This window comes from Ambystoma mexicanum, chromosome 10, assembly GCF_040938575.1.
Source record: "Ambystoma mexicanum isolate Mex_15411 chromosome 10, UKY_AmexF1_1, whole genome shotgun sequence".
NCBI classification, from domain to species: Eukaryota; Metazoa; Chordata; class Amphibia; order Caudata; family Ambystomatidae; genus Ambystoma; species Ambystoma mexicanum.
Window position 1 is genome coordinate 416,750,291 of NC_090932.1, and position 22,800 is coordinate 416,773,090.

The window sequence follows — 22,800 nt, forward strand, 5'->3', positions numbered from 1 at the left end:
AAAACAAGAAGACAGCACTACCGAAATTGGATTAAATCCTTCAATCTGATTCGGGTACAGGAGCAAGCCGAACAGATGCTAAAATTAATTCTACAAAAAGACAATAGACATATTTGGGAGATCATCAACACTGGTAGTGTCAAACATACATACTCAATGTCAAAACGGGGTAAATGGGGCAAGTTGGGTGGCGCATTTCACGAACGTATTTGACGACCACAACTGTATTGAGGTCCCACCACTAATTTTAACTGCTGGAAGATGGAATGTGGCAGATTCAGAAGAAGACATCGAATGGGCAATCCAGAAGTTAGTCTTCTAGGGCGGCCGGTCCGGATGGCGTATCAAATGTGATACTGAAAACTCATAGTACCTTATGGGCCAACCTGATGAGTATTCTTTTTGAAAGAATTGCACATGAGCAAGTGCTGCCTGAGTCATGGGTAAAGGCGGTGGTCGTGCCGATATTCAAAAAGGGTAATCGGGACGACTCTAACAGTTACTGCCCGGTTGCCCTTTTGGATACAATTGGCAAGGTCTTTGGTTCCTTTCTTCAGAAACGACTTGCGCGCTGGGCTGAAGATGTCGCAGTGGTTGACTCGCGTCAAACAGGTCTTACAAAAGGAGTGGGAGTTGAGCTTAATTTGGTCCTTCTGAACTGTTTAAAATTAGATACTCTGATGCGGAAGAGAAAGTTGTTCATCGCTTTCATAGACCTGAGTCAGGCATTTGACAGCATCAATCGAAATCCTTTATGGAAAAAACAAACGCCTGGAATTGTCCTAGTGAGCTGCTCTCTCCACTGATTGCTCTACACACTAAGACGTCCATCAGAGTGAAGCTAAACGAGCAAGGTGACCTATCAGATGAAATCTACACAAAACGAGGAGTGAAGCAAGGTTGTCCCCTTGCTGCTTAACTATTCAAGCTCTTCATCTCAGACTTGCCGCTGACATTAAATGACCAAAGGGTCTTCCCCCCCGTCAGTCAACGGGCACAAAATAAGTTGGGCTATCTATGCAGATGACATCGTGCTTATGGATTCCACTCCAATATGACTACAGCGACTGTTAAATGCGCTGCAAGGCTACTGCTTGCAAAATGACTTAGAATCAACAGCAAAAAGTCAAAGATCATTGTGGTTGGTCAAGGCAAGCTAAAGAGACTAAGTAAATTTGCCTGGAAGATAAATGACAAATTCCTTGAGATATCACACAGCATCCGATACTTGGGTGTATTATTCAACACCTCAATACGAGAGTGGGATTGGACGCAAGATCTGTTGGTTCGCATGAAAATGTTTGCATTACAGGGGGCAAAATTGCATGCAGCACATGGAAAATTTACTTTTAAGCCAATCTTAACATTTTATCTCCAAAAAGTAGTTCCTGCGATAACCTTTGGGAGTGAAACAAGCTGGAATATTCCACAAGATTTGTGGGACAAGCTCGAAGGGAAATTTTGGTGCAAGGTTTTAAGATTGCAGAATAATTCTTCAATTGCGGCAATACGGTACGAGTTAGGTATCGACTCTCTATATGGTCAGTTCTGTGGAAATCATTCTCCAGCATGGGTCTGGCATGGATTCACATGCTCATGAATATTCCCCGTCGTCGGGCTGGGAATCCTCGGTAAAGAAAAAATCAGTATCAGTTTCGTTTCTGATCTGTCTTTCGTAGTAGTAAGCAATCACTGATCTCTGCGTCATACTGACCACAGCCAATGACTGCCATCTCCCTAAGCCCCGCCTCTGGCAGCCATCTTCAGATTTTTACCGCACGTTCAAGTGTTGGGAGTCCTCGTGCTTAGCTCTCGAGCTTTTACTGCGTGTTTCGCGCTTTCAGGTGAATTTTCACATTTTTTCGGTTAATCGAGCCTCAAGCTCCACCGTTTCTACTCCCGTTAACGGGTACCCGTTGCGGGATTTTCCTATGCCCCTCAAGGGTGAAGATTTCGTCGAATCAACCTCTTGGAGGATTCCAGAAGATTTGCAGCCTACTTCGAGATGGCCCAGGTGTTTAAGGACGAACATTTGCGATGCCTCTAATGTCTTCATGGGGACAAGACTCATGTAGAGAAGGACTGCCATGAAGGACCGTCTATCTCGTCTCGCCAGCTGGTTGGAGAAAGACTCAACGGGTGAGAAGAAGAAAAAAGTGTCCGAGCGGGCTTCTAAGTCCTGTGCGGGCGCCCCGGCGACAGGGGCCCAACACCAGGCCAAGCGCCGCGAGTCCGCTGGCTCCGGGAGCGCCGAAAGGTCGGGCTCTTCGGTCGCCAGGCAGGGCGCACCTTCCCCGGCACCGTCAACCACGAGCCAGCGCTCCGGTTCGGGGAAGAGGAAGTCCGAGACCCCGGGTAAGCTTTGGGAGAAGCCCCGTCCGATCTCGGGAGAGGGGGAGCGAGGCGTCGCCCCTCCCCCTAAGGAGAAGGCCCAGGACGCACCTAAGGTGGTGAAGGCCCCTACCCAGCAGGCAAAGGCCTCTATCGAGGCGATTGCGGCGACTCTGGCCAAGCCGGCAGAGACCCCACCAGCGGAGACTGCCTCCGGGACTAGAGTTTCCTGCCGCCAAGGAGGGAATCCTCTTTTCAGCCCATCGTCATGGCCACCATGATGGAACAGGGTGGGGGGGGGGGGGCACGGTAGCCTCCTCGAGCTCGGAGTCAGCCTCGGAGGAGGAACTGACCGAGGTCACGAGGAATCTCGAAGTACAATTCGAGAAGGTTCGGTCCTGCAAGGAAGATCCTCGGGAGATAACCGAGGAATACGACGATGGCGAGGAAGAGCAGCCTTCCCTTCCGGCGCAGCCGAAACCTAGGCCTCAGGATAGCTCGACGGCCATTTTGTCTGCGATCCAGTCCTTACGCTCTGAGATAAGGACGAGATTACCCAGGCCGGAGGACCCGCAACCTGGCCCGTTGGGAAGTCCTCAGAACAAACGACGGAGGACCCAACCCTCTCCTCCGCTCGCCCCCGTGAGGCCTGCAGTTCCATCCTCATCCTCCCACGAGTCGGGAGATGACGATACGGTGGGCTCGACGACGGGTTCTGAGGGCGACGGCGACGATGACGGAACGGGTCTCCCGTCGCACGGGCATCTCCGCCCGACAAGATTGGCTCATTCCACGCCATGATCGCCAGGGCATCCGAATTGTTCCAGCTCTGCCCGGAGGAGCAGAAAAAAGGTTTCCTCTATCAGCACCGGGAGGCCAAGAGGAAGACTGTCATCGCGGTGCCTCTAATCGATGACATCTGGGAGGAGGGCCTGTCGGTACTCAAGAACCCCTCCACGGCACCAGCCAAACGGGACCAGTACGAGAAGTAGTACTGGGTCCCCGAGACCGCTCCCCTGTGCCTCAGGTCCCAGCCAACGCCAGACTCGGTCGTCTCGGCGGCGGCGAAGAAGAAAGCGGCGGGGTCAGGAGCCTCAACGTCGAATTCCCCTCCGGACGGCGAGGGAAAGAAGTTGGACGCCATGGGGCGACGGGTCATTTCGTCGGCGTCTACGACGATCAAAGCGGCCAACGCCCTGGCGATCGTGGCCCGTTACGACAGGGAGCTCTGGTTTAAGCTGGCCCCCATATTGGACTTCCTACCGGACGACAAGAGGTCTGAGGCCCTGGAAATACTTCAAGAAGGCGAGGTGGCGTCGGACCACGCCATAACGGTGGCAACCGATATTGCCGATACTGGGTTCCGCCAGCTGGGCAACAGAGTTTGCCTACGACGACGGGGTTGGCGCCGGGCGACCGACTTCCGTCAGGAAGTCCAGACCAGGGTGTTGGACATGCCGTTCGACGGCAGCAACTTGTTCGGGAAGGCGGTGGACGAATCCCTCCAAGCCATAAAAACAGACACGGAGACGGCCCGCGCTCTAGGAGCCCTTCAGCAACGACGGCCCTTTCGGAGCTCTGGAGGCCTCCAAGGGATCCAGCGGTGGCTCGTCGTCCTACCGCCAGGCGGCACGCTCTTCGTCTCAGGATGCCTACAGGGGTCGCGGCAGGCAGGGAGCGCCTCGCCGCCGTCGGCAAGGTGGCCAGGGCGGCAAGGCCACCACCTCCAAGCAGGACTGAACCGGCCGTGGCCTCGGGCCCCCACCGAAGCACCCAGGTGGGAGGCCGGCTGACGAAGTTCGTCGGCGTGTGGAAGTCCATCTCCACCGATCGTTGGGTGCTGGATACCCTGGCAAGAGGACACTCTATCGAATTCCTGAAGAAGTGCCCTCACATTCCACCTGTGGCCAGGAAGGAAAATCACGTCCCGCAACTGCTGTTGGAAGTACGGGCGATGCTCAGGAAAGGCGCCATCGAGTCCGTCCCGAAGAGGCTCCGGGGTGTACTCAAGGTACTTCCTCGTCAGGAAGAAGACGGGCGGCTGGCGCCCCATCATGGACCTTCGTCGTTTGAACAAATACATCAGGTCACAAAAGTTCAGGATGATCACCCTCCTGCACGTGCTGTTTTCTTCCTGTCTCCTTCGTCGCCGGCCGAGAGGACTTTGCACTCGCTGGATGTGGCTAGAGCGCTGAAGTTCTACGTGGACCGCACGAAGAGTTTTCGGAGGACATCACAGCTGTTTGTGAACTTTGGACCTGTGAATCAAGGGAAGGCTCTCTCGAAGTCTTCTATTTCCAGATGGCTCTCCGGCTGCATCATGCACTGCCACTGGTTGGCTCACCGACCGCTGCCAGGCCGTCCGAGAGCCCATTCGACCAGAGCGATCGCTGCTACTACAGCGTTCCTATCTGGTGTGCCCCTGCTGGACATCTGCAGGGCTGCTACGTGGAGGTCGACGCACACCTTCACGAGATTCTACTGCGTCGATCGGGATTCCAGGGAGGAGTCCAGGGTCGGCCAAGCAGTGCTGCGCAACCTGTTCGCTTAAGGTGAGCCTGGTGAAGAGGTAAGAGACGCTTAATGTTGAGTTGTTGTATTGCTTAATGTTGAGCCTGTTGCCACCTCCCGTGGTTGTGCATGTGTGTACTGCTATGTATTCTTATATTCATGAACATGTGAATCCATGCCAGACCCCATGCTGGAGAAGGAACAAGTTACTTACCTGTAACGGTTGTTCTCCAGCATGGGTCTGGCATGGATTCACATGCGAACCCTCCCGCCTACCCCTCTGCGGCTCTTCACTTGGTCATACTGCCACTTCACGTGCTACCAAATCTGAAGATGGCTGCCAGAGGCGGGGCTTAGGAAGATGGCAGTCATTGGCTGTGGTCAGTATGACGCAGAGATCAGTGATTGGTTACTACTAAGAAAGACAGATCAGAAACGAAACTGATACTGATTTTTTCTTTACCGAGGATTCCCAGCCTGACGACGGGGAATATTCATGAGCATGTGAATCCATGCCAGACCCATGCTGGAGAACAACAGTTACAGGTAAGTAACTTGTTCCATCTCCACCTTTAGGAAAATGCGGTTGGAGTCAGTAGTAAAACCATACAAAATTCTACACTCGGTCTCAGAGCACCCATCTGCCTTTTTACTGAATGAGTGGGGGAAAAAATTACATCTCGTATTAGACAATGCTGATGTCTCCCTCGAGGCAGTGCTGCTACGTCCTCAAGTTGCAAAAAACAGAATTCGACTACGAAACTGGATAACAAAAGAAGAGAGTCGTAACAAACTGGTATCTTCTTTGGACCTTGGAAGCGCTTTAAACAAACTCGATGCAATCCCCAAATACTTGGAGAAATTCCCATCATGCTATCATCGGAACATGTTCCTATGCCTACGTCTCAACCTTTACAAAACAAGGGAGATACAAGTGTTGAGGCGTGATCCGCTTGTACAGGACGCACAGTGTCGGTTTTGCAATCAAGCGACAGAATCTGTGCGGCATCTAATTATTGAATGCAAAGCGATCACAGCACAGCGTGGATTACATTTAGCACACTTTGCACCATTGTCTGGAAACATGGATGCATGGTGGTGTTACTTGATTGCACGACTCGATACTCAGTTAACTTGTGCTATAATACATTTTATGGATGCTCTGAGGATAAACAACAACACGGAGTGATACTTTTGATCTTATTTGGTGAAGAACTGTAACTTAAAGTTTTTTCTTTCTTTTGTATCAAACTAATGTTACAATAAAATAAAAAAAATAAAAAATAAGAACACTGGATGCTCTGTCGGTGTGAGGTTTCTGTGTTGAGTGCAAGATTGTTTGGTCGTATGACTCAAGGAGGAAGGGGGAGTGCCTTGTTGAGAAAGCCCCTGCTTATTGGACTTTTGGGCTGGAAATGTATAGGTTTGTTAAAAACCCTAGAAGGCTGCAGCTGCTGAGCCCGTGAACTTAAGTGTTTATATTATCATATATAATATTGAGCAGGTATTGTTGGTTTTAGTCTACAGGGTTACTTTAAGAATGGTACACGGCTCATCATCTGCTGTAATGTCATTACATGAATGGCCATCTGATGGGCTAGTGTCACAGATGGCCTCACGAATACACCTACCCCCAGATGTAGTTAATGTGCCTAATAACTATCCTCTCTCTCTTCCTCGAACCTAGGAGTGAGCAGTCTCACTCCAACACAGGAGGCCCCTTGACCCTGACCCTTGACCCTGGGCTGGTACTAATGATCGGTAACCCCTATTATCTAAAAGCTATCGGTCTTCACATAATGCCCTAAAGGCAAACCCTTATCTATCAAAACAGTTTATAGTGATTCCCTTGAAAAAAAATGATTGAATGCCAAAGCATCGACAAAATATATTTATATGTAAAAGTGCAATTCCATCAAAACCAGTCAATCGACAATATACATGGACTAGTTTCAATGGAAATGCACTTTTACATGTAAAAAGTAGCATTTCCAGGCATTTTTGTGTAACTTTGAAACGTTACATGGCGCTGTCCAGTGCTGAAATTTCAGCACTCGCCAGCCCCTTGTAACTTTAAATGTTTGCAAGGGCTTCCCCCCCGGCCCGTCCAACCCCCCCAACCCTAACCCAAGCCCCAACCCTAACCCTAATTTAACCCTTAAACTAACCCTATCCCTAACCCCAACCCTAATTTAACCCTTAAACTATCCCAAGCCCCAACCCAAGCACCCGCCCTAACCCTAATTTAACCCTTAAACTAACCCAAGCCCTAACCCTAGCCCCAGCCCTAACACTAATTTAACCCTTAAACTAACCCAAGCCCCAACCCTAATACTTACCATTAGATGTCGATAGAACCATCACATTTTTTTCAATGAAATGGCCATTCGATGGAATGGTATTTCGTTGAAAAGAATTTGATGGTTTGACATTCGATGGTTTGGGTTTAGATGGAATGACTGGATACCATCAAAACTTCCTCTGGGAACAATCTAGGTGACCCTTGTCGGGGACCCTAGTTGGATAGTGCCTTTCAGTTGCCCCGGGCACTTGCCTTTTTCTTCCATGGCCTATTACTAATTTTCATTAGTAATAGTAATTACTACTAATTAGTAAAAACTCATGGTCTCGTGCTTGCTCTTCCCCTTGCTCGTCTCCAAATGCGACTCACGCAGATGGCTCTCCGAAGCTCCTGGCTTCAGGCAGTGGACCCGGACACCAAAATGATTCTGATTCCACCCTGCATGATGATAGATCTCCTTTGGTGGTCATCTTCTAGCAATCTGTCGGTGGGTGCTCCTTTTCAGGAGCCCTCCCCTCAAACGACCATTACGACGAACTCCTCCGTTATCGAGTGGGGCGCGACGATGGATCATCTTCAGGTTTTCAACCTGTGGTCGCCACCGGACAGATATTTTCACATAAAATATCTGGAGCTTCTGGCGATTTTCCTGGCGCTCAAAGCTTTCAAGCCGGTGATTGTGAACAAAGTGGTCCACATCCGCACAGACATGTGGTCTCCATGTTTTACATCAACAAGCAGGGGGGTACCAGGTCACCTCCCCTTGCAGATCTAGCTATTCAGATTTGGGAATGGGCCATTCAGCACAGTGTTTGGCTGCTGGCAGTGCACATTCTGGGCCAACTGAATGTGACTGCGGACTCTCTCAGCCGACGAGCGGTGGTCAGCTACGAGTGGGAGCTGAACACAGAGATCCACTCCAACCTTTTTCACCATTGGGGGCACTCCAGAGTGGACCTCTTTGTGACGTAATCAAACAGGAAACTTCTTCTTTATGCTTCCAGGAACGGGCTCAGAGCTTCTTCCCTGGGGGATGCTCTCGAGATTCTGTGGCACAACATGAGGGCCTACGCCTTCCCGCCTCTTCCTCTGATTCACCGGGTGCTATGCAAGCTCAGGAACACGACGAATTGCACTCTCCTGTTCATTCCAGTAAGACCGAGATTCTCCTCATCGGCACGCCCGCTCCCTCCTTTCCTGTCACTCTCTGGCCAGCCTCTCTTGGCCCTCTCCCTGCTCCTACCTGTGAGGCTGAAAACCTCGGGCCATCTTCAACTCCACACTCTCGTTCTCGCCTCACATCGCTGACGTCTCTAAGAAGTCACACTACCAGCTGCACCTCCTCAGGGGTATTCTTCCTTTCCTCTCCTTCCCCCAGAAGCTCACTGTCTCCAGAGCTCTGGTTCTCTCTAGGCTGGACTATTGCAATAGCCTCCTTCTAAATCTGGCTGCTTCTACACTCCGCCCTCTGCAACTCATCCAGAACAGGACTGCAAGACTTGTCCTTGGCCTCAAGCCCAGGGATTGTATCTCTCCAGGACTGAAATCTCTGCACTGGCTCCCAGTGGCTGCTAGGATGAGGTTCAAAACCCTCTGCATTGCCCACAAGGCCTTCTGGGGCCTGGGCCTCAATAACTTGAACTCTCTCTTCCAAAATATCTTCCCTCTCTAGCTCTTCGCTCATCCGCCTGTAACTCCCTCAGGGTCAGTCGTTTCTCAAAGCAACGAGTTGGTGGTAGATCTTTCTTCGGCTGGCGCCTCCCTCTGGAACAGGCTCCCTACCCCCCCGAAACTTGAGGAGAATCCTCTCTGGTTCCGGAAGCACCTCAAAACATTTCTTTCCTTCTGATTTTTCTCCTCCTTTCCCTTGCTGACTTCCTGGCTGAAACCTTATCTGCACTGGTTACTTGGCCACCCTCTGTTCTCGGGCCCAGATACCCTCCCCCGCCAGTCGCACACCTGCACTGCCTTCCTTGCACCCCCTGCACTTGGGACTGTTTCTGTATCCCTACAGTCCCAATAGCAGCACTTACACCTGATGTCAGCACTTACCCTGGCACTCGCCACCAGTTGGCTGTACCTTACTTACTTATTTATTCTATTATCCTATGTACTGCACTGCCCCTTCCCCCTTCCCATGCACTTGCACGATCTGAATGACACCTGGCCTAGTAGGATTGTGGTCTGTCTTCCCTCTGTTCCCCCTCCCTTGCCTCGCCGTGCCTTGAAACACTTGTGCATAGGCGCGCTATAAATGCCTTATATCATATATCATTGCCCCGTGGTGGCCAGCCAGATTCTAGTTTTCGGAGCTTCAGCATCTGTCAGTCTGCTCACCGATCAGGCTTCTGCTGATTCCCGACCTGCTTCACCAGAGCGATCAGCAGATGTGGCACCCCTGCCCACAATTATTCAGCTTGGCGGCCTGGTGCCGGAGTTCAAATCTTTAGAAAGTTTCATCTTGTCTGCAGATAATATGCGTATTATCAAGGTGGCTAGAAAACCTTTGACGAGGTATCGGTATAGGAGCAAGTGTCCCAGGTTCTATCACTGGTGTTTAGCTAAGCAGTTGGACCCCAGAGAAGCTACCATCGACACGGTCCTGTCATTCGTTTCTCATCTGGCATCTTCAGGCATACATGTCTTGTCTTGTAGGATTTGTCGGCTATCGCCGCATACCTGGCCCAGGACTCTTGCTCTTTTTCATTGACAAACCCTGTAATTAAGACACTTTGCAGGTCTATTGCATCTTTATCCTCTGCTGCGCAATCCGCACCCAAAGTGGGAATTGAATTTGGTTCTCACTGCCTTATCCCATAAACCTTTTGAGCCCATGGCTAAGGAGGACTTGAAGTTCCTTTTGTGGAAAATGGCTTTTCTGATTGCGGCGACTTCGGCAAGGTGTGTAACCGAGCTTCAGGCCTTGCCTGTAGAACATCTTTCCTCCCCTTACATAAGGATGGTCCTCGGGACTAATCCTTCTTTCCTTCCAAAGGTGGTATCCGATTTTCATCTGAACCAATCTATTTCCTTATCCGTTTTCTTTCCAGACCCGACCTCAGATGCCGAGACAGTATTACATAATTTGGATGTCAGACGAGCTCTAAAGTTTTATTTGGACAGAACATCTAAACTGAGGAGCTCTTCCCAGCTTGTTGTGACCTTCGGCGACCCGAAAGGAAAGCCGGCCTCAAAAGCAACTATCTCCCGATGGATTGCTGCCTGTATTTCGGAGGCGTATACCGTTCAGGGCCTTAAGCCTCCAAAAGGGAGTTCATGCCCATCTTGTGCGGGCCGCTGCTCTCCAGAAATATGTTCCTTAGGAAACCAGTACCAGAGCAGCTACGTGGGCGTTCCCATCAGCTTTTTGTAAGCATTAGTGCTTAGACCCGAGCTCCAGAGCTGATGCTCAATTCGGGCAGGCGGTTCTTAAAAACCTCTTTCAGTAAAAGGAGTTCCATCCACCCGTTTTCCTGTGAGGAGTGCTTGGTAATCTCCCAAAACTATGGAGGAAATGGGACAGGACGTAGAACAAAGTTACTCACCGTAGTGACTACCTTGCTCCTAGTACATAGTTCCCTTTCTTCCATACGCCCGCCGTCCCCTCTAATAAGTATCCTCTATTATTGCTTAAATGGCAATAGAAAAGGACTGAAGGGCGATGCGTGGGGCAGAGCTCACGAGGGCGGGGTTACGGCTGAGTGCGGTACCCCGCATTAAAAGAGAACACATTTTTCAATATGATGCTTTTTTACAAAAAGTGCTCCGGTCCCGTCCCATGGGACGAAATGTCCCCAAAAATTGCTCTCTGGTGGATATCTGCAGGGTGGCTACATGGGCGTCTATCCACTCCTTCATGAGATTCTAATGTGTCGACAGGGAATCCAGGGAGGAGTCTTGTTGGACAGGTGGTGTTTTGCATGAGGTGAGTCTGTTATAGGGGTAAGTGTATTGCTTCTGTTAAGCCTTGCCACCTCCCGTGGTTGTTGAGTGTACTGCTGTGTAATCGTATACATGAGCATGTGAATCCATGGAAGACCCCATGCTGGAGAAGGTACAAGTTACTTACCTGCAACTCTTGTTCTCCAGCATGGGTCTTACATAGATTCACATGCAAACCCTCCCTCTTTCCCCCTCTTAGATCTTATTGGTTCCTACAGCCACTGTATGTGCGCAACCAAATCTGAAGTTGGCAACCAGGGGTGGAGCTAAGGAGATGGATGTCATTGGCTGGGCCAGTATTACCCACGGGACGGCAAATGCTATATAAGCGAAATGCAGTTTTTAGCTTAAAGCTAAACTGATTTATATTACCGAGGATTCCCAGCCTGACAGGAAATATTCATGAGCATGTGAATCAATGTAAGACGCATGCTGGAGAACAGGTAACAGGTAAGTAACTTGTACCTTGCAGTCTCAAATCCAGACTTCGAGTTGCAACACCACCTTTGACAGGGAATTGATGGGGACAATGAGGCTCACCATGGATGATGTTGCTGAAGACTTACAGGTTGTGACTAATTTGAGGCTTCCACCACCTATTGAGTCAGGCCCCTGCAGATTCCTGGACAGTGTGAAGACAGATAGATTTTAGTTTAAGTAGCACAGGGGTGTCCTCTTTTAGCAGTTGTGGACAAGAGCAGATGTTGGGGTGACCCAGAACAGGGTGGGCAGATATGTAGCAGCATTGTGATCAGACGTCGGTGAGGCACTGTATCAACAGGTTGACTAGGTGTCAGCAGAGCTCTAAGGAAGCCAATAAAGTTTACAGCGATTTGACGGGAAAGTGTCCAAGCAACGGTGCAGGCCAAATGCAGGCACAGTAACAACTCAGATCTTCGAAAAAAGCTATGGATGAATTGCTGAGCTTCAGACTGGTTTGCCCTGAAGGCACCCAATTTATTCTCTTTGCAGTTGATTTGAAGTGAGAGGTTTGAAACACTGTGGTTTGCATAAACAGCGCCAGACACAGCTGATGCAGCCCTCGGGCAGTCCTCTGGTTGTAGTTGGGGTTCAGATAATTGGATCTTGTGGTCAACATATAACTCGAATAGCTCTAGATGATTGGATCTTGTAGTTAAGAGATTTTGATTGGTTCCTTCTAGCCGAAATTCGGTCTGGGGGCTACCCAATCGGGGACTAGCAACGTTAATCAGATTGACACTGTCTAATCTGGGACATCTTGCCACCTTGCATTCTGCCCAGCAACAGGACATAGCCTAGCTTAAGGGTGAATTGGGCCTAGACAGCCCCAAGACCCAGTTTCAGCCACTTCATACACAAAGTACTGCCTGGGATCATGTAGAAGATTGCTGCAAAGGTGTATACCACTATTTGGCGTTTTGTGACCTGAAGAGAAAAATGTGACGCAGAGGTTTCATTTTGAGTATATGGTAATCAAAAAGGCGATATTGTAGTAAATAAAGTTACATGGCGGTGTCGTGCAGTGCCCCCAGCCTGTTCAGTATATACCACAAAAGTAACTTGGATGCTAAAATGGAACATGGTGTCCCTATAGCACCCACTGACAACACGTTACCTATACTGATTGATAGCCATAGGTACTGATTCGTCCACCTCAAACAAAATGAGAGAAACAGGTGAGTGGGGGCGTAAGGGCCTAAGGTTTCAAACAAAAAGCACATGTTGGGGGACCCCCATAGAGGAAAGTTGGGACAAAAAACAACTTTCCAAACAACATCTCGGTTGTGCTTTTCAACCTTTTAATTGGATGAAACCTAAAAATGCAGACACCGGAGTATATGGTGTGCAAACAATACATCTATTGTGTAAAGCAATCAAGGAGCAGTATGTGAGACATAGCTGTGAATGTATAAGGTAGCGGGGCATCAAATAGTTTGCAATGAACACCAAGGAACTAAGCAGTCAAGCTATCTGGATGTGTTGTGAGGGGGACCTGCTGGTGTCACAATCAGTACGTAATGACATGCAGTTGGATGAAATAATCAGTATATGACCTGGAACAATCTGTGTATCCATGTGTGAGTTGTGACGATCGGAGCAGTGCATGTGAATCACAAATCAATGTATGGGTGCAACCAACAGTCAGAGTATTGAATGCAGAGATAGTTCAAGGGTGCAGCAGATGGGAGACACAAAGCAGCATTTAGAGTCTGAACATTGATCATGTGAGCAGAACTCGAGAAGTGATCCGTGAGTGCAGTGATTAGTGTTGTGTGAAGGTTAAGATGGATTTCCAAAGTCAACTTAAAAAAAGTGAACAGGAAAGGCACCAAAAAATCTAGCCAAACACGATCAAGGTAGGTAGCAGAGCATTAAGGCTTATACTTTGGAGCAGGTGTCGGGGTTGTCTAGGGCTACAATGAGTCCACAAAGAACCCCACCATTAATTCAATTAAACGTGTAAGTACAAAAATATGCAATGAGTTATTTGGCCTTTAAAATACACAATACGAAAATGAAATCTCTAGACCAATATTGTCACACTTATTATAGAACAGATATATACATTCACACTTAAGAGAAGATATAAAACATTTCTCCAACACTTAGTCAGTCCAGCCCTGAAATTGATTGGGGCCTTGTGCCCTAAAGTCACTAGTTCAAAGCTCTACTTTTCAGGTAGGTTTACTGTGTGATTGGATGATGCCAGTGGTTCTGACTGCAAACTCAAAAAGGTGAAGAAAGTTCAGGTAAGTATTTCTCAATCCCTCTACACTAGGATAGGTCTAGGAAGGGATCTTTGACCTTGTTACGACCAACCATATTCGGTAAAGAGAGCAATATGGACAATTACGCCCACGTAACGGTTTGAAGGTCGCGGTGGGCAGGGGGAATAACGGGTAGGCTTATCTTACCCCCAGACTCCTAATTCTCCAGAGATCACTGCTGAGGTTCTGTACTCCGTTAGGGACACAGTCTTCTGTGTTTGGTCCATTCGAGGAAGGCACAGGGTTGGCGGATGCAGAGGACGCTTTTGGATACTGAATCGAGCTTCGGTCGGTCATGGTGCTTGAATATCAGTTCCAGGCACCTTCCAGCTGAACACCCTTGCAAAGAAAAGATGAAGACTTCTGCAGAGCAGGCGACCTCAGGACACCTTCAGTGAGCCAAGAAGACAGATTGCAGTGGGAGTCACCCCGATCAGACGGCAACAGGTGTTCTTCAATGGACAAAAAAGAAGTGGGCCCTGCACAGCTTCAGTTGATGCAAGAAGGCTGAAAATGCAGGCGCAGGTGTCTTGTCCAACAAGTTCCAGGGATGCGCTCTGAACAGCAGCTGCTGCAGCGAGGTTGCCCAGCAAGAGCTGGTCAGTCCACTAGTTACAGGGACACTTGGCTCAGACATCCTCGAGCAGGGGTTCGATACAATACTGCTCGTTTTCAACAGTCCAAGATTAGAAGCACTGGGAAGGGTCTTCTAGATACAGCATTGGAGCACGGCTTCACCAGCACTTCACTGGAGTTGGTTCTGGTCAGCTGCAGGAGTCATCCCCCCGGTCGTCAGTGGGCTGCTCTTCTTCGTAGTTGTTGTGGCTCCAGAAATTATCTGTGGAATGGCTGCAGGAGTCCTCCATTTATCCAGGATTTGGACTGGAAATGCACTATGGTCCACCAATGGTAAAACCAGTACTGTTCAAACTGGAATAGGCAATCCTATTTGGGGGTGGGGAGGGACTGTTAGGGCCCTGAGTTTTCCTAAAGTCCACGTAAGACCTCTATAAAACTATCCCTTGGTATGCAGGTCCCCAACTATTAGTATAAATCTGTACTACCCAAAGGATCTGCTAGAATGGCAGAGCAGCCAGGCTTATTTTAGGAGGAGGATGTGAGCTGTAGTTAAGTACTGTGAACCCAGTCAATGCCATTGCCCAATGAAACTCTTAGTTTTATCAAAATGTTAATTATATATACACAAGGAAGGTAAGTAAATGCTCTTTTTAGATAACCAAAACACATAGGAATTAATAACGGTACTTAAGTGACCACTTCACTAGTAGTTGCTAGCGGTTACCAATGTTACAGAGAATGACATTAATGAAAGTTCTGCCGTGTTATTGTTACTACCGCACACTCAAATTGATTCACAGATAAACAGTAATGCCGTTCATTCAGCAAAATTCCAGCAGAAAGTCTGTAGGAAGAAAAAGGATGGTTAAACACACTTGAGCAGCTTTGTATATTCTAGCAACACTTTTTTAGGCTTTGATGTTTTATAAATCCAATCCCTAACTAGCAGAAAGTCAGTGTAGATGTGGATACATGTTATGTAGCAGCTGGAAAGGCAAAGTTGCTCAGGCTACTTGAGTCACTAGAAACAAATGCTTAGCAAGATAACGCACTTGTATTGGGACCCTGCAAGCGGAGGTTGTGAGAGAGAACCCTCACCATGGATTTCTTTGATCTCTTTTGTCGGTATGCACTTTGGCACCTTTTTATCAGCTCCAACAAAGGACGGTTATTGCCCGGTCGATCTTCTTCGATTCTGAACTCCTGCACTCTGGTGAGGGGACTTAAATGAGTGGGGTGGTGCCTCTGGAGGTCCAACTGGAGCTCACAAAGTTCTGGACAGATTCGGCCTCGTAAAGAGGTTGCACTGCAAATGGGTCTGCGGTCTCCTGGTATTCGCGGTTTGCAGCCCTGGAACCTCACTGCACCTCAGGAGACGGCTCGATTTGTATTTCGTCGTGGGGCTAGAGTGAAGGAGTCTTCTTCGGAGCTCCTCCTTCGATAACAAAAACGGGGTCAGGACAGCAGTGGTCGCTTCATTTACTGGAATCGTTAGCAGGTGTCTCTGCTAGTCGTCGGCTTCGGATCTTCTGTTCCAGTGGTCGACTTGCCTTCTACCTCAGGAACCTCACCTTATATTTGGATTTCCCACTCACTCCTCTGCCAACTCTCAGCATTTTACAGAATCGGGTGGATGGCTGTTGAATCAGGGCAGGCAGCCCCCCCAGTTGGAACTGGTTCCATTCAGACAAAGGGCAGGGGAGTGTTAAACTCCTCCCCTACTTCCTGCCTCCTTAGACACACTATAGCTTAGACAGGGACACCCACGGGTTCCTGCCAAAGGCAAAACACACCAACCTCCCCCTCCCAGGACGGTAGAAGGGCTGCCAGTGACAACCATGCTAGAAATGGTGAAAAAAGAAGAGCCACCATGTTGGAACATAGATGACCCTACTGGGCATAACTGAGACTGTGAATACCCGCTGCGGTAGAAAATAGCACAATAGTTGGAAGAACACGTCCACTGCCACCAGCCATAACTGTAGGGTTGTCACTGTGATCAAAGGGTCATAGGAGCAGAGAATGGGGATACTAGGTATCCCCTTAGCACTCCACATAAAGTGGTGTGTTCTATTCTCTCATAGGGTAAGGTTTTAGGAAGGATATGATAGGTTATTTATAACGCGCTTAATACCCAGAGGTTTCTAAGCGTGGACCGAACCTGTGTTGCTCCGTGTCGTCTTGTTTCCAAGGCAAGCACGTTGCCGCTGAGCTATACAAATTAAGTATCCCTCTATCCTCAAGAACAGCAGTTGGGAATAGTGAAATAATCTCAAAGGAGAGCCCAAAGGGTTCCCAGCAACACTGCACATAGGGTGCTGTGTGCTGCAAGAGTTAATCAGATACCTTTAATGAGATATGGAGGAAAGCAGACGCCATAGTAAAGGTAAAACACAGAGAACAGAGTTCCAAAAGTCAGAGCAAATAAGAACGAATGAGGGGGGAAAAGGCTCCCGTGATTCAGGATAGAAAGAAAAAGGTGCAGAGATCCAACAAATAACTGCTGCGGGTCTCACTAGGAGAGGGGATTAAGCATAAAACTGATCTCCCTAACAAGGGGAACGGTCACATGCCTTAAGCTAACAGATAACTGCCATTGCCCTTTGCGCACTGTCTTTTTCCAAGCCACCGGGACAAAGGATGCACTTGCTAGAAGAGATTTTGAGGATGTGTGACCCTATTGTCGCCAGCCGTTGCTCTGAGTGCAGGAGGGGTGGTTGAAGAGCGTAAAGTGGCATAGAGACAAATTAAGTTTTCAATAACAAGATAAAGGCCCAAGATATAAAGGTCTACCTCAGGATGGTGGCAGGCAGGGCAAACTTTCTTTTGGGAGATCTGCAGCATGTTGGGCTGACTTTAGACTTGTTTCGTTTTGACATTCAATATAAAAACCAGTTTAGCTCCTTTAACATACCATTTAATCAATGTTATCAAGCCCCAATCAGTGCTCTGCTCTAGGGTTTCTTTGTGCTCTGATTAGATTCATATCTCTGAACTCACTTAATTTGTGGACCTCACTGGACTAGGTAAAATATATGCGAGTAGACTTTGTATTCATCTGATCTGACAAGTACATTTTAACCTCCTAGCCCCACAACCTTACCACACAATCGCATGTAACTGCCATATCTTGATCTTTCAGTGTCTGATCGATCTTTTAGTTTTGGGAACTTTCCTGCCACTATATACAATGCAATCCAAGAATGTAATGTTTTGCCTGTAAACTGAGCTGACGTGCATGTCCATTAGCAGTAAAAGTAACTGCATAAACTGCCTTTCGATTCAGCAAATATTTTATCCTGCCGCCGAGATTTGGAATCCTTGTCGGAACCAGAGTTGGAAAAATGTTTTTTTACTACAACTGTTGTACTTCATTCCATCTCCTGACTTTTACGCCCCATTACATGTTCATATCATCAGTACCTTAAAAAACAAGTTGCAACCAATTTATTTAAATATCTATGTTTAAACATATGTAATTCTCGAATGCACAATTCGGTTTTTGGCCTTGTTAATAATGTATGTCACGTAGCCTGTTATTATCTAGTATAATCCAAAGGGAAAACGCCTATCTTATTGTAAGAGATTTTAATGTATTGTGAAGGGCCTAAACCACTTTTCTACTTTTCAGAGGCTGAAAAAGTAGCACAGGTGGCTGAAATAAAGTTTGCGCAAAAGGTGATGGAAAAGGAAACTGAGAAGAAAATTTCAGAAATCGAAGGTGAGTGCAATTATCTAGACAATTAAAAAGTCTTTCTACGAGCACTGAAATACCATTTTGGGTTAAAGGTGCCGGTCTAGCCATAACAGAGGCTGTCTTCTAAAACTAGACTGTTGATGAACCTGGAGTCCCCAAGCTGCCCTTAACCACATTCATACATATGGGTACTAGGGCTTGAAAAAAGCTTCACTAATCCCAATAGTTACAGAAAGAACACTATGCTAGTATCTAACACATGTTCCGGGTGTTTTGAGTATATTCCTTGTACTAGTGATTAGGGATCTAACATGGTAAATTTACTTTTTTAACTGATTGCCGACTAGTTTTCTCATTTAGTAAATCATGTTCCAATCGTAAACACACTTTGGAAAAAAGAAATTAAATAAAAGCACTATTTTAACTAGAATATGTACATACAGTTACAAAAAATACTAGAAATACACATGTTGAATCCTAATTATTTACTACATTTTAAAATGAACATATGTAAATACTTGTTTTATTGTAGGAAAAATGTGTACACGGATCATTTTCATTACATGAGAAGTGCTTTAAAACAAGGAACAACAATTTATTAGAATATATTTCAAGTTTTCTATACATGGGTATTGGAAAAAAGTGATTACACTTAATGGATATATGTATAGAAATGAGCTATTAAGTTTTATAATTAAACATTTGCTTGAAACAATTTATGTAGATGTATATTTATTTCTGTGTCTTTTGTAAGTGAGTAACATGTTCACATTGAAATAAAACACAAACTGTACAAAGTAAAAGTAACCTTTTACATTTTTATTGCACAATCTCCTCTACAAGCAAGCCACCCCCCCTCAAACCCAGGCACTTTTGCTGGGCTACTGGATTTTTGGTCTGTTTCTCTGAGTGAGTGAAACCTTTTTCCACACTCACTCATTCTTTTACCCAATCCTTTTGGGATACAGTATCCCCTTTTGTCACTGATCCTATAATTTGTTGGTTACACTGGCAAGCTAAACTGAATGGATGGTGGCAATGGTTTTATCTTACCTACGATTGCGCAATTTCTACTCCCTGGCTCTGTACTCACAGCCGAGGTAATGCACAGAAGGATCACCAATGACACAAAATGGTGCTTCTGCCATGCTGGGTGGAGGAGGTCTTGGTTTGACTTTTGTCTTCAGCAGAAAGGCATGGATCCTGAGGTTGAAGGCAAGCTGACCCCTGGAACAGAAGATCGGACAAGGAAGAAGAGAAGATGTCCACAGCCACTTCCAGATGACCGGAGATGTCCTCTATCGCTGCTGTCCTACCCCTTCTTCCAAGCATCAGGAGAACTCCGAAGAGGACAACGCTCTCCTTTGGACTGGTTGGACCAATCAGTCTTGATACAACCTGCATTTCGAGCCATCCCACGATGAGCTTTAACCTTCACGGGCTGCAAACCACCAATACGTTGGCACCTGTGCCCACTGCAGTGCATCATCTTCCAAAGATCGAACCCTCCCGAAACCTTGTTGGACTCCTTCTGGACCGGTATCTCGAACAAGAAAGGTAAACTCCCACATTTTTTGTTATAGGGGGGATCGATTCTCAAAAGGGAGTGTGAAGACAGAATGAGTACAAAACACAGAGAATTGATTACCCCTCTCTACACGAGCCTCAGAGTTAGAGATGGAGGTGGTTGTCACACGATATTTAACATTCACATAACATGCTGCTCACTTGATAACAAGACCAACTTAGATAACGGGAGACAACAAAAATGAATTTTTTAGCAAAAATAAGGTGGTTTAATGTTAACTGTACAAATGTTAAAAGCACAGTACTCACAAAAGGGGACTAAGCAAATCAGTGCGCAATTACAGGCAAAACATAAGCTAAAACATAGTCAAGGGGGTGTAAGTCACTCAGTGAACAATACTTTTTGCAGAATTAATTAATCTGACTACTATCATTAGTAGTCTTTTAAGAGATAGTGAGTCGACATGTTTCGGCCATACATTAAATTAGACATTATCTCAAGTGTCTTTTTGAAAACAGATGTCACGGCCATCTTCAGGACAAAGGATTTCTTCCAAGAAATCTTCACATAAATGATTTACCCCAATTTATGATGCAAGTGAAAACATCACTGATTCCTCCATGTTAGGTGAGAAAGAGTCGATCATAGACTCGTCAGACTAGAAGGAATTTCTTTACTAGTGCCAAGATATGCTGACGTTGAGTGTCGCTTTTGCGGCAAAAGGTGTCTTGTCCTTCTCGGCTCCTTTGTAAGTGGTCAGCCGAGGGTTGCAGAGCTGGTATCATGAAAAAGGCGCACAAAAACTGAGGTCATGATTCAAGATGCAACTGTGGATTAGAAAAGGCGTGCCGATAAATGTTTTGATGCAGTCGCTAAGAAAAGCGTCATAGTATCTGCATGAGGAACCAGCTTGTAGATAGTCAGGATAGCGGATTCTACACAAGGCTGTTTTCGAAGGGCGCTAGTAAGGCGCCCGGCGGAACCGCAGGTTGTCAATTACACGGTCAAGACGCTGTCATCCGCGAATGCGTCTTGACCGTGTAATTGACAACCCGTGGTTTCGCCAGGCGCCTTACTACTGCCCTTTGAAAACAGCCTTGTCTGTTTCTACAAGCATTTATCTGCTGTTTTCCTGCACATTCAATATATCTTCATCAATCCAGCCTTTGACTGACTGTGTAGAATCCTCTATCCTGACTATCTACAAGATGGTTCCTGCTGCACATACTATGACGCTTACAAGCAAAGCCTTCATCAGGGCGGAAAAATATCTCCAAATATGCAGGATGAGTACAGTCCTACAAATGAAACAAACAGCAATTAAAAACAATTGTGATTTAGTCCAATGAATTTGCCATTTATTTAGTTAATGAACTTAAAATGTGGGACAAAGCACTACAGTTGTCACATCAACATGTGCACAGAGACTGGCTTGACAGGCACGACAGTAATGGAGATTTTGAGAAGGTCAGAAATGTGGACAGAAAAAACGTGGTCTTAGTATAGCAGCCTTGATGGAATTACAGAAGTGGATATTACCGATTACACAACGTGGAACAATGTCTTGCAGAAATAATTTCAGTTCTGATGTTTGTTAATCTGCTTAGAATCGCATGCTGTGCATAGTCCGACATCCAATGGTCACTGCGGAGTATTGCATTTTGTTTTTCGTAGTCGAAAAGTGGAAGTCGACAAGGCGTGTCTGTAACACTATCCCTATATTGACGTGCAGTGTACCCACAACCCCTCACGCGTCGAGGTCCCTCAGATTGTTTTTTTCCGCCCAGTTATTGGTCGCCTTTATGCGGAGCTCCTCGAGAGATATTGCGAAATCATTTCCTCGACCCTTGGTCGTTTTATTATTATTAACTATCACATAGATCCCTCCCTCGACGTAGCTGCCAAGCTGTTCTCCGCCGAGCAAGCACTTCGACGGAGGGACGAGCGGAGGAGATCCTTCGGCGCTGCCGAACACGTGGCCGGGCCTCGCCGGCCTAACACAGTAGGGAGAGTGGGGTTGTTGGTCATTTCTTTGTTAACACTCTGAGAATGCCTTTCTATTTCCCCTCCCTCTCTTTCAAGGTCGTAATCACATTTCATGCCCTCAGCTATGGAGAGGACGCCCTTTAGGTTTTGCCCGCGTTGCAAGGGCAAGTTTACCTGGAAGGACAAGCACAAACGGCGTAACCGTTGCTTGCCCCTCGATCACAAAGAGGACGGCTGTGCGGCCTGTAAGTTACTTAAACCCAAAACTTTAAAGGACCGCAGGGTCAAAAGGTGGACAGCCTATGCGATGTCTAGGTCTGACTCCTCGCCAGCTGCCACCGCCGCTGAATGTGACGAGGACAGTGATTACACGGCCTCCGCAAGAGAGGTTGTAGACCTCTCGAAGGAGCGTTCCCGCTCCTCGTCGTCCGTCCCCGGCCCCGACGAGCCCAGCTCACGCCCCGCTTATGGGGATGAACACCTCGGCGACAAGGACGAACACAGAAAAACACATAAGCACATACCCCACGGCACGCATTCGTCGAAGATGAAGGCAGCCATAGCGTCAACAGAGGCGTCGGGTCCACCAGCGTCTTCCGCCGACCGTAAGGGTCGCAAGCCCGCCACCGCTTCTGCGACCGGGCTTTCTGTAAATAAGGGTTCTAACCCCAAATCCTCAGGTGACGCGCCTCGCAAGAGTGCGTACGTTGCCAGTAAAGACTCAGCATTGTCTAGCGCGCCGGCGGGCGATCCCTCGACGGAAAAGCTGATCGCCGAAAGCCTCGCGCGTATAGCTTCTAAAGACGGCCAGAGACGGACGGCGGGTGACACGTCGAAAACCGCTCACAAGGCCAAAGAAACACAGAGGACGCCGGAGGGTAGGCTGGGACAGCTCCCACCGTCGACAGAAGACCCTAGCCAGCGAGAGGGTTTCTCAGAAGGCGAAGGGACTCCATCTTCGACTCTATGGGACAGAACTAAGCAACTACAGGGAGAGGGAACTCCCTTTTCACTCCAGACCACTCTGGCCTACCTTACTGGACTGTAGAGAGGTTCCAGTCATGTATGGACAAGCTAGACAGCTTCATGGCCATCCCAGAAAATAGGACACCCAAGAGGCTAAGGGAGGTACTCCAGGAGGGGCCATGGGCTAAATACCCGAAGCTCTTTAACC

The 22,800-nt window shown here is 47.6% G+C and overlaps 1 protein-coding gene across 1 annotated transcript in view; it reads left to right on the forward strand.

Annotated features, from left to right (window-relative positions):
- ERLIN2 (ER lipid raft associated 2) overlaps positions 1 to 22,800 on the forward strand; it is a 574,625-nt gene that overhangs the window by 400,909 nt on the left and 150,916 nt on the right. Inside the window, exon 10 of the mRNA XM_069617980.1 lies at positions 18,047 to 18,136. Within this exon, the coding sequence (XP_069474081.1) occupies positions 18,047 to 18,136 (90 nt within the window). The remainder of the gene's footprint in view (positions 1 to 18,046; positions 18,137 to 22,800) is intronic.